Source organism: Dunckerocampus dactyliophorus, chromosome 7, assembly GCF_027744805.1.
Source record: "Dunckerocampus dactyliophorus isolate RoL2022-P2 chromosome 7, RoL_Ddac_1.1, whole genome shotgun sequence".
Lineage (NCBI taxonomy): Eukaryota > Metazoa > Chordata > Actinopteri > Syngnathiformes > Syngnathidae > Dunckerocampus > Dunckerocampus dactyliophorus.
In genome coordinates, this window is record NC_072825.1 from 13,506,550 (window position 1) to 13,524,516 (window position 17,967).

Consider the following 17,967-nt stretch of genomic DNA (forward strand, 5'->3'; position numbering starts at 1 on the left):
CTGAACTCCGGGCATCGCTCCAATCAGACCAGATGTAAAAACTATCCGGCTCACAAGGGAATTCCCTTACCCCACCCCCACCCCCTGAGTCAGAGTGTAGGATTACCCCATCTCGCTCTCTCTCGCTCCCGTTTATCTATGTGTCCTTCTTTTTTTACCTGCCATAACATTCATCCCATCGAGGGAAAGCAGGGCAAGCCAGAACACTATGACTTTGAAACTCAGACTCCGACTAATCACAGGGCAATTAATAAAGGGGCACTCAGTAGGAATCAATCGCATGCCAGCTGCACAAAAGTCAGCAATGTGAACCATGACAATACTAATGGAAATACAGCATATAGGAACATTTAATTTAATTAAATATCAATTGTTTTGTTTTGGCTTTTCTGTTCACTTCCTGTTTTCAATGGTAGCTCGTTTACAAAATAAATTTTCTCTCTACAAGATAACCCATCCATCCATCTACAATTTCAAGTCTCCAATTAGTCTGTCAGTGTGCCCACTGACAGAAAAGAAGAAGAAAAGAAGAAGATGAGCATCTCTCCAACAGGTATCTGCAGTTTATTTTAGTCTGCAGCTTGACTCAAACTGATGTTTTAACGCAAGCGGCCAGGTAGAATTTCTATAACCCTGTCATTTCTGCCATTCCTCGTTCTCCCGTTTTCCTGCAGTATTGTTTGTTTCCGTTTAACCAACCTGCAGGGAATCCCTTGCAGAGATGACTCACTGAAAACGCTTCCCACTGAAGACTGCAAACAAGCCCAGAGGCTAAAAGTAAAAGTGGGCAACAACTTAGTGTTTGTGGCGTTTGCATCAGTAACCCTGTGGGTGTCGAAGTAGAGCAACAGGGATGTTGCAGGGAAAAAGCAGAAGTAATTATTTTTCAAGACATCCACAGTGGGATCAACTATGCACTGTGCTCAGTGGTTATTGGATAAATCTCCTGGGGTGGCAGAAAGACAATCAAAACAATAAAGGATTAGAAGGGTGAAGTGTTTTTGAATGATTGGCAGTTAATTGATTAATACGAATAGTGCTACAATGCAAAACAATGCATTATGTTTTTCAGATTTAACATTTTTATTATATATTTCATCTGTGAACCTTTTATTATACTACATGATTCTGGTTTACTGCCAAAAGACAATAATTTGCAGTGTATTCTAGAAAAAAGTACATTTCCACACTCAAATATGCATAGTCACCATACAGACAAGAATCTGTGCATGAGTGCAGAATATAAGGTATACTGCATGTGAAAATAAGTTTGTAATGGGCTTTTTCACTTGGGAGACCCTGGAAGTGGTGGGTCATAAAAGTTTAGGTAAACGGCAACTAAGTACTAGACAGCCAACCTCTCTCTTCTCTCTCACGGACACCACAAAAATTGAAAACAAACTACTGAAATCTTGATGTCAAGTTCAGGGGCGGGAGTCCCTGCAGTGCAGATCTCCAAACTGGTTAATGTCTTTACCGGGTATTAAGTAGAGTGGTAAGAAAAAAAATGTTGTTTGTGAAAAGAGAGACTGAAAGGAAACAGTGGAGTAACAGAGGAAGGGGTTTTGGTTTAAGGAAGAAAAATACATCCAACTCCAGGTCATACATCTCATATGGCATGGGAGGCTAGAGGGGTTAGGCAAAGGTGGCGTGTATCTACAGGAGTTTAGCATGGGGGAATCCCCTCCATGACTAAGTAAAGACAGAAGAAGGAATATGACCAAGTTCACCCACTTCCTCTTCCCCACCTCTGTCTCACCCTTAACATCCGTAGGTATTTTAAACAGGACGCTGTGAGGCAGGGAGGGATTTTGTTATGAATTTGGAGTGCATGCATCTACAGTAAATCAGAATACAACATGTCCTATTACACCCCTTCATTTTTTATTTTAGCATTTTGATAACTGGATCGTAATTCACGATGCTATGTTAAAATAAATTGAGGGTATGTTGGAATATTTGAGTCAAAGCATCTTGACCACGGGGGAATGTCGATTAGATTACGCATAAAAGCTAAAAAAAAAATAATAATAATAATAATAATAATTTGGTACTAATTTTACAATTAACATTTTGAGGATTTGTTTTCTTGGAATACAGTCGAGTGGCTTGGAAGTAAATTTATGGATGGTCTCATGTAAAACATGTATGCATGAAAATAGGTCTAGGTGTTCCAAAATTCCAAAATTTTTGGTCCAAAAAAAGTTCTTATTTTTATTTTTTGTTTCTGAAAATAGGCTGTTTTTTTTCCTGCAGAAAGCACATCTCTTTCACCCTAAGTCAGTCATAACTTATAAAAATACATAATACATTCATAGGTAAAATACGTACATAGGTTAAATGTACAGCATACATGTACACTGTTAAAAAAAAGCCCAACATTTTTACATTTTTATGTCATTACGATTCATGGATAATGTTTTTTTTTTTTATCAAGCGTTGAGATGTCACACTTTGTTCGGTGATCCTTAAACCCCATATACTGTAGCTGCTTTGAGACTCAAAAGTGAAACTTAAATATAACTTCTACACCATGACTCCCATTCCATCTGTTCATTGATTATCTTACATTGTCATCCTTTAGTGCTGAGAACTAGTCAATTGGCATTTTGCAGACATTGCAAGTGGCTGTAGGACTATTTTCATGTCCAATGCAGAAGTACTTCCACACGGCTGACATGGCTTAGATTACAAAGCACATTACGGCAGCTAAAGATCGTGTGGGCTCATCCACCGATCTCCGATCAATAAAAAAAAATTGTCCCAGTCCCGATCCCGGACATCACTAGTGAGTACCTATATGTTTCATAATTTAAATTGCGTGTGTGAGCCATACTGAAGAGAGAAGGGTCTGGAGCAGTGTTACTAACTTGGCGACTTTGTCGCTAAATCTGGCAACATTCCAAACCCCCTTGGTGACATATTTTCTCAAAAACAACTAGCGACAAATCTAGTGACTTTTGCTGACATCGTTGGAGAGTTTTCTGATATTTGGGGACTTAACAGTGAAAGCACGTATTGTTCTCATGTTTCTGTTCTTGCTGAGTAGCAGCAGGTGCTGCTGAGAGGTCCGCCCCACCCCAAAGCAGTCACAAGCGGTTAGTGGGCAGTCAGCACACTTTAGAGCATAGTGGAGCTCATGATTCACACATCTATGAATCACACATGCGTGAGGCACAATGCTGCCGGGGTGGATCTCGCCCTGTTTTACAGAGTAGGATGTAAAACGTGAATGTTTCTTAATCTTCATTAAATTATTATTAATTACACTAAAGCCTCATCGCGACTCAGTCACTTACCTCTCAGTGTGTCAGGACGTGTGATGGAAGAACGTTGTGGGAGGAATTTAAACAAGTAGTCCTAAATGCAAGATAAAAGGTGGAGGCTGGAGGCGAGACCGGGTGCAATTTTTACACTGTCTAGATTTTGAAAGGCATTGGTCCAAATAAAATATTATTTTATTTTTATGAAGTGATGGCCAATATTAAGTAAAAAAAAAAACAAGAATTAAGTTTATTTGTAGTTGTAAACATAATGAAAGTGTTTTTACTCACTTTTTGTCTCTCCTACGAGGTTATGCTTTTTTCCTACAGCATCATAGGCAAATTTAACGTAAGTTTACCGTGGCTGTGTGTCCAGTGCCAGTTCCTTTGCACTTGATCAGTAGTATTTTTAGCATGTCTTCCTCCCACACAGAGAGGAAAATGTTTCTGGTCAAAATTAACGAATCACGTCTTTAGCGTGAGTCATTGCCAGACTGCCAGAGGTAAGTTGAATATGATGAAGAAACAGCAGGTAAAAACAAGTGAAGGAGGCTACAGTAAATGTCACAAACCATAGTGTAAGACAGACAGACAGAGAGCCGTTGCACATAGCCTGGTTGTGATTCATTCCTTAACTTAGCGTCGATGATCATTGAACAGGCAATGGAAACTTGAACAAATGTAAATATCCTTTGGTTAAAAATCTAGTGGCCTAATGCACACCACATGTTGCTCGCCGGCAAGTTCTGCTGTATTTTGACGGGTAGAAGAGAATGAGGAAGTAGGGTAAAGGCACAGAAGGAGGGACGCATTTGAAGGAGATACTAGGAGTGGAACTGCAGATGAAATATGTAATGGTGACTGCGACTCACCCTGCGCCTTCTCCACAAACACCACCTTTGAGTCAGGAAGGAAATTTAGACCACTCAGGACAATCATTTTGCCTCCAGTGGCAATGTAGCTGTCCATACTCTGCTTCTCCACCAAGGGAAGCTCCTGTGCTGAGCGCTGGGCTATTGGGGGAGGGAACACAAGAATACTTCAGTGTGGAAAACACACATATCAGCAACAACAATAACAAAACAATTCACCAGTCCTTTTTTATAATTACCATGTTTAACTTTTTATTAATTTGTGAATATACTGTATACCACCAATCGTCAATTTTCCCAATCAGATTTATTCCTGAGCTGCACTCAAACACACATCAACTGTCTAATGAAATGTGTTTCTGCATCGCACACCATCACTTCCTTATTTACATTGACAGAGATGTTGACATTGTGATGATAATCTCTCATTTACCTACACAAAAATCACCACTAAACATTGCACCCAACGGTTCCCCAATGGTCACAATGAAAGCGTGGTAAACTACGTGCAACATAAATGAAAGTTTATGATCGACAAGCACTTTTCATGGAGAATGTCTGCAACTTGTGGACCACAGAGAAGACAGTGGACAATAAGGCAGTCTTTGGTGTTGTTTGTTTTCTAAACTATGCACGCATTTGTGTGAATTAGTCACATGTGTAAAAATGTCAGTAGATGGCACAACCTGTGGGTAACTGTTAGTTAAGAGACAAAAGTAAATACACTAATCCTAAAGATACACTTTATGATGAAAGAATACAGTCGTCTCAGCACTTTGCGGTTCAAATTTCACAGCTTCACTCTATCATGGTTTATCTACTATCTACTAATTAATAAATCATGCTGTTTTGTGGTTGAGTATGACCTATTATTTGTAAAAAAAAAAATATATCCAGATTGAAGCAAATGTTATACATTTTTTTGCCTAAATGAAGCATTGCCAAGCTTAAAAATAGCTAAACTAACTAAAATACTTATATAAGGCATTCAGAAGATTTATTCAAAGACCTGTGAATGATATGTAATATTCTACACTGGGTATCGCCAGGCATCACTAGGTATCAGTAATGTTACTGTAATGTTTGGTGAGACACATTGAGACTTAATCACTGAACAACAGGCTTATATTGCAGGTTTGGATTATCTCACAACAGGTACAATGGTCCCAAATAAAAATCCCTAATAAAAACATACATAGCAACACACACAAGCATGAGTCTTATTTATGCCTTAAATGGCTTATTTACTAGTATTATGTCTAATATATTAGATAATATGGTGACGAAGGGGTGTTTGTTCATGTCTAGAGGGCTCTAATAATGTTAAACGCTGTATTTAGAAGGTCATAAACAGGCGTTCTATGCTCTAACTGTGAAAATATTCCATTTATAAATAAGGAATCCTACTTCGTGGAAATTCACTTATAAACTTATAAACGAGGGATTACTGCATATTGATTAGCGTACATTTTTTCAACGGTGAATAATAGAAATTAAGTTTGGATATACTTTAGAGTAGTCAGTGTACAGCTGGTATAGAAAGTATATTTTTTGGTTGACGTGATGTGATATGATATGATATGATTAGTTTTAGTATTCTCCTTACAGGAATACAGATGTACTTTGTTATGCCTGAATAAAGTCTACGTTGTACATTTTTGTGTGCCATGTTGGTAAGATGCGTTCTCAGATCTTTTGTTGTGTATCTTTGTTCATTAATTACTTCAACACATTTCCCTATTATAATTACACCAAGGGGATTATAAAACTATCTATCTTCTGGTAGCATTTAGCGTCTATCTTTAGGAAGCAACAATCACCAAAAAAAGCACAATTCTGGATGGACTGATGAATTACACAGGGGGGGAAAAATGGCTTCAATGCTTTCATTCAGCCCAGCCAGAACTGGGTCTAGCAAATGCTCCTTGTGGAACCTGGTTTATAAAACCACCTTAACATTATAAATCAAATGCAAACTGATAGACTGATAGATCATGAACAATGTATTTACTATCTTGCTTTAGAAGACAATACAATAAAGATGTGGTTTATCTGAATCATTTGATGCCACCTAGTGATACTTACAACATTCAATGGGGTTTGAGGCAGCTTGTAATGATACGGTCCTGCCGTTGGGCTGGTTGATGTGCACTCGGAACACCAACCTCACACGAGTGTTTTTACGTCCAATGTCTGTTTCCCCTTTGCGAAGCTCAATGTCTGAGTTGCGCAGCTTAAGAATGCCTGCACAATCAATTCTGGGACAAATAGAAAAGCAGAGCGTGGGATCATTTGGCAGAACGTTTCAAGAGGGACAGAAATCTGAAGAAACTGAGCAATCTTCATATGTCTTTTTAGATGCTTGCTTTTTGCTACAATATGGAAGCAACTCATTTTTAAACTCGCTACCTTCAGCAAGACATTTTCTGCTATTATACTATGAAGCTGAGATTTGCCCCTAAGAAAAAACATCAATTAGATCACCACTGCAAGTTAATTGCAGCATGAGTGTATCATTATTAATACAAGATGTTATCAACAGTGCACATCACATCATGGTGTCAAGAATCACCCTAGAAAACTCCTAAGTAAGTCTTTCCACCTTAGAGCGTCTACTGTGGGCCTTACACGTACCCAACATCAGTGATATATATATTTTTTTTTTCCGAAAACCACAGGATAATACAAGCAATGTTTATGCAAACTTTCTACTGACTGAATCCCAAATACGGTACCGTACAGACCTCCATCATATTAATGAACCAAAGGACCACAAATACTGAACGGCTCAAATCTGATACTCTGTGCGCCAATATTTGGCAGATGTTTCTCACATGGACTTCCACGATGGCTCCTATGTGGAATTGAATTTCCCTCTATACTTGAAAACATGAGCTGTCACAGAGGAGCGAGTTAAGTGTCAAACTCATGTATTTATTTCACCTTAGGAAGCAAGAAAGCATATACCGCCTGGATGACTTTCATGGTCTATTTAGGCATATGGGCTATATAGCATTAGTCATTAGGAATTCTGCTTTTGAGGCTAATGCAAAGGTGTAGTAAAACAAACTGTGATTTATGTGTTTATCTCAAGGTCGGGGCTACCAGTCAAAAAATGTGTAAAGCAAAATATTAATAGTGGACTTGTGAAGCTCTAGCAGAACTTACATGGCTCGCATGTTGTTTTCAGGCAGCAGAGGGATCTCCAGGATTTTGGTGTTGGATTGCATGACTTCATGGCTCGCGGTGGAGACAGTTTTGCCAGTGATGCGGTGTACCTGGTAGAAGGCATGTGGTCGCAGGAGGCGGTCGTCTGCGGTCCCTATGAACAGCTGCAGGGTGAGCGGTTCGCTTTCCATGTAGCCGTAAAGCTGGCAGAAGAACAAAAGGAACCAGGTGAGAGGCAACATCAGGTTTTAAGACCTCCTTCGAAGGCAAGCCCTCATTTGGAAATACAGCAAAATGCACATTGGCTACTGATAGTTTAAGGGGCTTTTGTTGATAGCTCAAAATGGCAGAAGACCATTTCTCTATGTTTATTTTTGCTTGTGTTAGAGCCAATTTTAGCAGTGTTTTATTTTCTTTTTGGGGCTTGGATTCACACAGGATCTATGTGAAATGTCTTTTCTTTTTGTTTTCTCTGGATAGAAATCCCAAGGAGGCTGCTGGAACTGATTAGAGACCGACTTTTCCTCACTATTTATTAAAATGGCAGCAGACAGTGGCTTATTTCAAATTGACACCTACAGTACAATAAACAAGCAGCAAGTGCAATTGTCAATGCTCAGGGTTTATAAATTATGCAAACTAAAGCCGAAATGCCATAGACAACAATGTAGCCTCCATGACATAGTCTTAATTTTCTCAAGCATTCCTGCGCCCGAGTGGATTAAAGCACAATTAGAATGTACTGTAGTTCACTTTCAGAAGAACAAACGACATGGAGAAATGGAAACTGATACTGGTGTGCCCTAAATGAGTCAAGGAACCATCATTTGTAACTCAAACATAATCAGAAATGGACAATACACGTCTCACTACAAAGTAGTAGAACCATGTGATTTTTCCCCAGCCAATCATGGGGGAAACGCAATGATAATTAAGGTACAAATAAAGTCAAACTTCGGTTTTTGAATGCCCAGTTTTCGTATGATTCGGTTTTTGGCGAAAACGTTCACTATAATTTTGTGTTGGTTTTTGCACATCGTCTCCATTATAATACAATATTGCAAGTAACAAACTAATCCGTTTGCTAAATACTGTATCATTCACCCAACACATTCATTCTTAATTGAGCGTGAAATCTGCTTTGAGGCCAAAGAAACGTGTGAGTGCCAGCAATTTGACAAAGAAGGTGAGAAACACTAATGAATTTAAGACAAAACACATTGCAAATTAAGAAGATGACCTTCCCTCCACTTCTTGCTGTCTTCATTAACAAGTTTTTTTTTTTTTTTTTTTTTTTTTTGGGGGGGGGGGGGGGGGGGTGTCTGGAACAGATTAACTGGATTTACATTATTACAAATTAAAATACAAATTGCTTCGGTTTTAGTATGTTTCATTTTTTTGTCAGACCTTTTTGGGGCAAATTCATATTTGTATTATTTCTATGAATTCTCTATTATCAATCCATCCACACTAGGGTTGCGGAGAGCCTATCCCAGACTGCACTGGTCGCCAGTCAGTCGCTTATAGACAAACGATCACTCACACTCACACCTATGGAGAATTTGGAGTCACCAATTAACCTAACATGCATGGGAGGACCCGGAGAAAACCCACGCACACACGGGGAGAACATGCCAACTCCACACAGAGATGCCCAAGCGGAGATTCGAACCCAGGTCTTCCCGATCTCCTGACTATGTGGCCAACATGCGAATCACTCTATTCTCTATTATGACAATCACAACATACAGTCATGGAAAAAAATATGAGACCACCCTTGTTTCTTCAGTTTCTTCTTCATTTGAATGCCTGATACAACTAAAGGTGCCTTTATTTGGACAAATATTACAATGACAACAAAAATAGCTCATACGAGGCAGTCCAATGCTGTAGCAATTCATGTAGGAACTTAAGTGATTTTGTTTATTACCAAGAAAACCATGGAAGTTCCGAGATAGCCGCTCTTAAATTAAACTCTTATGAGCTATATTTATCATCATTATATTTGTCCAGACAAATGTCCCTTTAGTTGTACCAGACATTAAAATGGATCAATAAACTGAAGAAACAAGGGTGGTCTAATATTGTTTTCCATGACTGTATGTTTTTTAAATGTTACCAGCATAAAACGTGTTGTAATGTATTGCAATGTGTTTCTATTGTTAAAATCTTTCCAATCAATTAACCCCATCCATCCATCCATTTCCCAACCCTTTGACCAAAGAATCAAGTTGATCTAAATCAAGGCATATGCACTGTCATGAACACAAAGTGTGAACATATTGCAAGTAAAAGTGACAAGTGTTGTGCACAAATACAGTGTGTGTGTGCCAAAGGCAGTGAATGAATGACTATAAATCCATTGTAAATCCAGTGTAATACAATGATACTCGGGTCATTGCTGATTTACTTCACTGAAAATGACTCAATGGGCTGTCAACATTCAAAGCCATAATAACTACCATTGATAAACAAAATCAAGAATTCTAAGTTTGTTTTGTTTTTCAAATAACTGAGACGGATGTCTAAGCCGTACACTTAATAAGCATTGTAAAATGAAGGAAAAAAAACATGCAGACCGGAGCCAGCCTCCTTCCCTTTGGGCAGTTATGAACATAAATGATCATTTCCATTAAAGCTCAAACAAGCTCAAGCTCAATGTCCCACTGTGATGAAAGAGAATGCTGTATCAGTAGTGCTACTTCCTCTTGCTCCTACTACTACTCCTACTACTACTCAACTAATATAAAAAAAAAAGTCAACACTATCACACATCAACACTTTGCACATTGAGGAATGAAAATGTTTGGTCAGAAATGTTTGTCAAGAGCAGATATTGACCATCCATCCATCCATATTCTATGCCGCTTATCCCAGGGGATATTCACCATAACAAATTTGATTTCAACTCCTGCACCCTTGGATCAGTCGTGATTGTCGTTATGCCAGTTGTATAAAGGCACAAAATCTCAAAATATACAGTACAGGCCAAAGGTTTGGACACACACAACCCCATGGTCCCAACCCCATTAATAAGGCAAGAAATTCCACTAAGTAACCCTGACAAGGCACACCTGTGAAGTGAAAACCATTTCAGGTGACTACCTCATGAAGTGGAGCTAAATGATAAGACATCTTTAGAGTTATTTCACACTTTTTAAGTTCATAATTCCACATATGTTCATTCATAGTTTTGATGCCTTCAGTGAGATTCTAGTCATGAAAATAAAGAAAACACATTGAATGAGAAGGTGTGTCCAAACGTTTGGCCTGTACTGTATTCTGGGCTGCAAATTCTAGAAGACAACTGATACTTTGTGAGGGAATTCTGACCAGACCAAAATCCGGATTTGTGCTGGAACTAAGCCACAAATGCAGACCTCCCAGAATATGCTTGCTTTTTACAGTGCTGTGTTTATATGGTCACGTGAGTAGATGGCGGGGTGCTATAAACAATATTTGTTGACTTAAGATTTTAGAGGAGCACATTTGATACATCAAAGAGGTGTTGGATCCATCCAGTTGGCCACATGACTGTGGCTTCTACTGTGAACGATCACGTACTCAAAACCAAGGCTCAGCAAGCCATGGCCATCTGACAAAATCACACTAATTGGTCAATTACGCCAGCAAACACCAGCACATCATCTCAGACCAATTTTCTTTGAGCTCAGTCCGAGTGAAAACAGTGGTACTGTCGTAAGGAATAAAAGAGTTTGGTTGTTTGGCTAACAGTTTGAGTCACCTAACAAAATAAATACCATATGTAACCTATGGCATGATCAGATTAATGGGTTTTTAATTAGGTTTGCAAGGGCAGTCGTGGATCAGGTTTAAGGATGAGGAAAGTGGGCAGCAGACCAAATAGGTGCAAGATGTCACTTGAAATCTGTGAAAATGACTGCTTTGTTGGCAGCCAATGACATTGCATATTAACAAATGTGAGTGCATCCTACAGTATATTGGGCTGTTAGGATTTCCACTTTGGGTGATATTTTCTTAGTTAATATAATTTAAAGTCTTACTCGTCCAGTGTATACACTATATTTCAATAGAAAGTGCTTGACTTTTAGACATTTAAGTTGGCAACACATGCTGCCTTTATAAAACAACTAAATATCAACAGAAATACGATAGATTTGGAATTGTAGCAAGGAAGACAATTGATGTTTCTCTCATAAATTGATTATGTTGAGTCAATACGGTAGATGGATCATTAATTACACTGAAATTGACTCTATACCTACAAAAATAAAAATCCAATATCATTAGGTTCATATATGAAAGGGACTGGTAAAATAAAAACTACGCTATTTCTCCTCTTCCTGCACTTTGAGTGTCTAGCAGCTGCCTCAACCTGTGAGCAAGTCACATATGAAAGTCATCAGCAAGTTAGGCCGAGGTCAGAAGCTTCTTGAAGTCTTGCCATCCTGAGGGACCACTTCATCTATGTGGTGATCTCACCGGCAACCCTGCATTTGCTTGTTATACTTTACTTATGGTGTCACCTGGGGTAATTATCACAAGCTGCACATGCTACTAGTTATTGACTCCATACAGCACTGTGGCCAATCATGTGGTACAAATCTGACAGATGACAACCTTATGATTAAATAAAAATCCGGGCAGCCATGGCAAAAAACTGGGTCCCCTGTCACTTTGCGCTGCAGCGTATTTTTGATATTTTGGTGACCTCAGTGGTGATGTGGCAATATGGACAAAGGCAGGAAGGAACCAAGATATTAGTTTTATCCCTTCACTCATCTTGTGGTAGCGTGCAATGATGGTGGCATCACCATTTGAATCCTAGTGAGCTCATGGAGAGCATGAAGTGATTAATGAGGTCAGGTAGTCCTTCATGTGACGCTGGACTTCTCAACAGCCCCCTGAGCCTGCCTCCATCTATTCATTTACCATATGTGCTCCCCTGACCCTCTCCCCATGCCACCAAGCAACATCTTTCTTGCTAAACTCCTGTAATGCTCATTGAAATACTTGAGTAGAATGCTCAACATACTTCTTCATTGCATTCTCAAATAGGAGTCAAGCCATCATGCTGCTGAGTGTGGCCTGTGAACAGAGGCTTCCCTCAGAATCAGGACTACATCTTTGGCATATGAGGCTGGACGAGAAAGGGGTTAATTTTGAGCAGATGAGCCTTCGGTCTGTCTGGCGCGTGTACCGAATATTTATTTTTAAATAGTCTAAACCAAGTTTGAACAGAGGCTTGATTTGCAGCTGTAACAGAGTGCCAATTTCTGCCAATGTGTCAGCTATATCCATTTACAACCCTCACTGTAGCAATTCCTCAAACAGAAACGTTGTGGATATGGCAGCTGATGCATTAATTGTGTAATTGGATGCAGCTGTATTGTCTGGGTCAGTTGTGATGATGTGGAGGTGGTGTTGAGCTGAAAAGGGAGAAGAAAGTGCACCTCCCTCCACTTCCAATCATTCATCCCCTTGTGAGCCACTCCAGAGGCATTATCACTTTAAAGAAAATCTACATACAAACTACTGAGTTTAATGTTTTTTTTGCTAATTGGAAACACTCTAAATGATCTGTTTAAACTATACAGCATTTGAATGTGTACATTTGATTAGAGCATTAGAAGTGTCTAGCCTCATAGAGTGTGAGTAGGCTATAGAGGCCTGCAGAGGTGGACTTCTTTTCTGCAGTGATTTCATCACTGCCTGGAGAAATGTCATGACTTGTAGAAGTCCACGTGGCGCAGAGATTTGGGAAAGAAAAGAGGATGAGGGGAATGGGAGGAGAAACAGAATAGTGGATTCATATCTGCCTTTCTGCCACATGCTGATAGTCGCACAAAAAGCCTTTGCTGTATCCATTTATGCACATCCAAGCTATCCCTTCTTTTGGACATGACTCCTATCCTCCTGCCTCGTTGACTGTATTCACCATTATTTGCAATCCTTAAAAATGGGATCTTAAAAATTCGAGATTATTCCATCTGACTTTGGCCAGAGGTGGGGAGCACAATGGGCTGATCACCAATCAATCTGAAGGCACATACAGAACAATAGATGCTAACGAGCCAGTATCAGAGTCGTTCATACCCAACTCAGGGAGCGACACTTCCCTTTTATCGGAGGTGCTAATAGCAGGAGAGGATTAGACCACAACTCTGCCCAGGCTTAGTGTAAGAACCAATAGGAGGAGGGTGTTGGCACACCAATTCCGCCCACTCTTACTGTATTTAAGGCCTAGGCTACCAGCACTTATTAGTTCGCTGACGAAGCTCTTCGGATGAGGAGTGAAACGTCCAACACCTTCTTCATAGAAGTACAGATGACGTCTCAAGAAGCCTTTCCCTCGATATAATTGAGATTGTCCAATTAATCTAATATGCATTTTTTCTTAACTGTGGGAGGAAACGCCCTCCATTTTTTATACCACTTTTGCAATTGTGAATTGAGCAGGAATCATGCCCTTACCAGCTGCGTAAATGTGAGCTGTGTGAACAACTGGACTGCCAGTGGCATCTGCACTGCACTTCTGAGTTTCAGTTACTCAAGATGGAAAACTATACAGTATAGGTTATAAATGTGTAAGTTATACACGTTTTGGTAATTGTCCAAATGTAGGGAAAAACGCTATTCATGCATAAATATCCCTTTGGATGCTGAATAATAGTAATGACTTAGCGCTCCAACAACACAACTGGGCACACAAAAGCCTTGTTAATATCAAGCAAGAGGCAGTATTAAATTTAATAAGCAATTAGTTGACTTTGTACATCCACCAGAAGGTCATGGGTTTTCTTTGGGACATTGCACGGAAAGTGAATGCCGGATCCAAGGTGGATTTACATGTGGAAAGGACCATGCACATGTTTCCCTGAGGTCTTTCGTACTGTATAGCCACGGTGGAAACATACAGCAAATGTGATGTGCATTACATATACGTAGTTGCAGAGGAAGGGAGATGGGTATTAAGTCACGCACATGTTAATAGGGATGATGGCCACATCCTGTTGAAATTACACCATGTCTGTTGCTGCTTTAGACTTAATGAGAGAGTGAGTGAGGTTGTGTGTATGTGTGACTGAGGAAGACAGAAAGCCCCATAGGCCTGTCATTATCCTATATGAACTAGCCATATGCAGGATTGTGCTGTATGTTAGGGTTAATACTAAACAGGTGTTATTGTCTTTTGTTACTAAGGGCCTGTTGAACGTCTGTGTCCTTCCTGACTGAATATGATCCCGAAAGCTTTTGCAGCCTCTTCACCAGAACCCACATTTCAGATGAGCGCCGGATGGCCTAAATAAGAATAATCACACTGAAAATAATTCAGTGTGATTCCATTCTTTTCCCTCTTTGTTTCCCTTTGGACAAATATGCATCCATCAATGTCAGAGCTGGTCAAAGGTAAACCAGGTTGTTGCGTTTTCCGAAGCACAGCTTCAAAAATCATCTTGTAGACTTTTGGCATAGTTGTGGTGAAAGAACAGATTGGTTGGAAACTGTGAGAGGAGCCAATAGATTACTGCAGATCCTCTAAATGGTGTTGTGGTCGGCTGCTGTAAATAAAGTAAAAAAGCAGCCATAGGGGTCACATAAAGGACCAATCATGAGGCTCCGGATGGTGAATGGGAGTCAGAAGGATGGCGTGTGAGTCTAAGAATAAAAGAATAAATTAAATGATGCAGATTTGGAATGTTCAGAACAAGCAGCAGGGGGCAGCGAGTTAAGGTAAACATGGTCCAAAAGGTTTTCCAATCTCCCCACTCAACTATGGCATTGCCATCTCTAGGGCACATGGTCGTCTGTACAGACACTGTATCTTTCCATGTATTTAATTACTGTAGTTGTCTTTTTTTAACCTAACATTGCTTTCCAACACATATGTCACCAAAAATCACATTGTGTGCCTGATCACCCATTAGCATGACTGAGTTTCACCTTAGGGAGTCTTGCTGGAGCAGGTTTGGGAAATGGTTGAGGGATGAGCAGTTCAAAAGGAGTGACATTCTCAACTCCCCCTGAGAGGGAGGCAATGTAGCGTGCAAAGGGGAGGTGGAGTCCGAAGGGCACTAGGATTGTGATTCTTTACCACAAACACCACCCCTGCCCCCACTACTACCACCATGCACAGCCAACCTCTGGGCCACCAAGGCCCTAATCAGCAGGATACAGAGCATCTCCAGGGGCAGCCAAGCCAAGCCCCAGCTGCGCGGTGATTCCCTATGCCCCTTCCCATTCTCTCGAATCTAAGTCTTTAGTGCACACACTTCCTCGGCTGCTTCCTACACCCGTGGACCTGTGTCATTATTGACTCATTCTCCTTGACTGCACCTCACCCATCCAGTGCCTGCCACTCATTACCACCGGGCACTGGGGAATATGACATGCCCTATCCTTCATGGTTACAACAACACAACTGCAGACTCAAACATCAAACACAATCAGGCATAATCATGAAATATGAGCGATTTTGTGTCCCAGACTTTCTAAAGATACAGCACATACTCTATATCTGACCCTCCAGCATGTACACATGACTGACTAATACTTGTAAAGCCATGCTTCCAGTGGTTTCACTATCCCAAATTACATGAATCCACTCTCACTGAAGTACAAGAATAACGTTTAAAGAAAATGCCTTCAAATTTTCTCCATAATAAACAATTATGAAAACTAAAAGGCATTTTTAATATTTCAGTAAACCTTATTTTTTCTTCCGTTCTAGTACTGTATCTTGTTAGATGTTGCAGATGTACTGAATTAAATGTCTGCTTAGTATATACAAAGGTGTGTAATGAATGGGGAACCATTGCTGGTATTAACAGAGGAAACCAAAGGGTTGACAGGCCTGCAGCTGTCAAGTACATTGACATTGAACACACCAGCATGTGCTGACAGCCTCTATTTACAAAACAGCTGTGGTGCTAACAAAATCTGAGACTAAGTAAGTGAAGGGGATATACCACAAGCCGTAAACTTTACAGGTAAAAACAAAGGTTGTCTCTGGCTGCTGCATGATCAATATTCATTTGAATATATACTGTAGCTTTTTAAAATGCAGCTTTTGGAAGTTACAAGCCAACTGCACTTTATCACTCGTGGCGTGGTTTCCCTGCAGGATCCTCACCTTTTGTAAACCAAAATGTCCACGCAGTGTGGTGACAGTGAAAAAGGAGATCTGTGATGTGCTCCTGGCCAGACTAACGTGTGCTTCTAAGTGTTTGCCAAACTCAACAGCAAGATACTATGGTCCTGCTCTATACTAATTGAGTCAGTGTGCACTGCTTGATGGTAAGAATAAGCATCTGCAATAGCAAATTGAATCACAATCAAGGAACATTACATACACAGCACATGGAGCACTAATGTTTAGAATGCAGTGTTATGTACAGACAATGTAATAGTTAATAGTTAAACTTTTATTTCAGATATTACTTATAGCTTTAGATATAACAAGTATGAATAATTTGGGGCTTAATTGTATATAATAATAATAATAATAATAATAATAATAATAATAATAATAATAATAATAATAATTATTATTATTATTATTATTATTATTATTATTATTGTTGGTATTATTATTATATAAGACAATATATTATTATTATTATTATTAAAATACTACTACTACTACTACTACTACTAATAATAATAATAATATTTATTATTATTATTATTATTATTATTATTATTGTGATGTTAAATCTGAGAGACCTTGTTGGCCTCTGGTGAAAAAAACAGAACAAGTAAAGAATAAATGCTGAGAAAATAATAGAACACCCCTCTTACAGTGACAGCTTCTGCTCTAGATATCTTGTACATGTGGTTCTGACTTCGCTTTGTGCCAAATGCCCAAGCTTTTTTTTGACTGACAAATTTAAATTGTGAGAATTTGCATTAAATTGCATGTTCTGACTTTATTCCCAGAGGTACAGCAGTTAGCCTGTTAGAATGCAGTGTTGTCAGCGTACCTGGACAACTGGGTGACCTCCAGATAGAGCCTTCACTGCCCCACGGCTGCCTTCAGTTTCATAGTGGGCTCTGTGGTGGGACTTTGGCTGTAACTCAATCTGTAAGCTGTATGGACCAGAGCAGGATGGAAGCTGCCAGTCAAGCGCAGGCAGAGATGGGCTGCAATGACATCACACATTGTGAATTAATGTTATCCCAAGTTCTGTAACACTGTAAAACATAATTATTCATGACAATCCATGACTGTTACTTTCTGTAGTGACGAGCTGATGGCTCTGTTTCACATTTCCATCCTACTTAGAACAAATACCTGACACATGGCTGCAGGTCTTTACATTTATCTTTTCATTATCTTTTATTATATTCACTGAAACTGTGTGTGGTTTGATATTTTTCCACGGGCCCCATTTCTGTCAAAGTCAAAAACGTACGACCTTGTTCTAAATTGGGCTTAATTTCGGACACTTTTTGTAATTCAAACTGGCTTAATCCTTCTCCATTTCATCATGGTCTGTAATCGAATCATGTGTAATCCCTTGATCCTCAGTAACAATTTGTGTCTCTTTTTTTATGAAAACAAAAGAGCCCAGTGTGCTGTGGCTTTGAGTTCAGTGTGTTAATACTATATTGTGACAAGTGGGAACTGGCACTGATCAAGGGAGGGAAGAGGCAGAGACATTTCTGGGGTACAAAAACAA

General features: G+C 39.5%; 1 protein-coding gene across 4 annotated transcripts in view; it reads right to left on the reverse strand.

Moving 5' to 3' along the window:
• Positions 1–17,967, reverse strand: part of LOC129185626 (nuclear factor of activated T-cells, cytoplasmic 1-like) — a 140,689-nt gene that overhangs the window by 35,166 nt on the left and 87,556 nt on the right. For all 4 annotated transcript variants that reach the window (XM_054782934.1, XM_054782935.1, XM_054782933.1 and 1 more), the window contains 4 exons: positions 17,269–17,428; positions 7,304–7,506; positions 6,221–6,393; positions 4,136–4,276 (listed from right to left, as the gene is read on the reverse strand). In XM_054782934.1, coding sequence (XP_054638909.1) covers positions 4,136–4,276; positions 6,221–6,393; positions 7,304–7,506; positions 17,269–17,428 — 677 coding nt within the window. The remainder of the gene's footprint in view (positions 1–4,135; positions 4,277–6,220; positions 6,394–7,303; positions 7,507–17,268; positions 17,429–17,967) is intronic.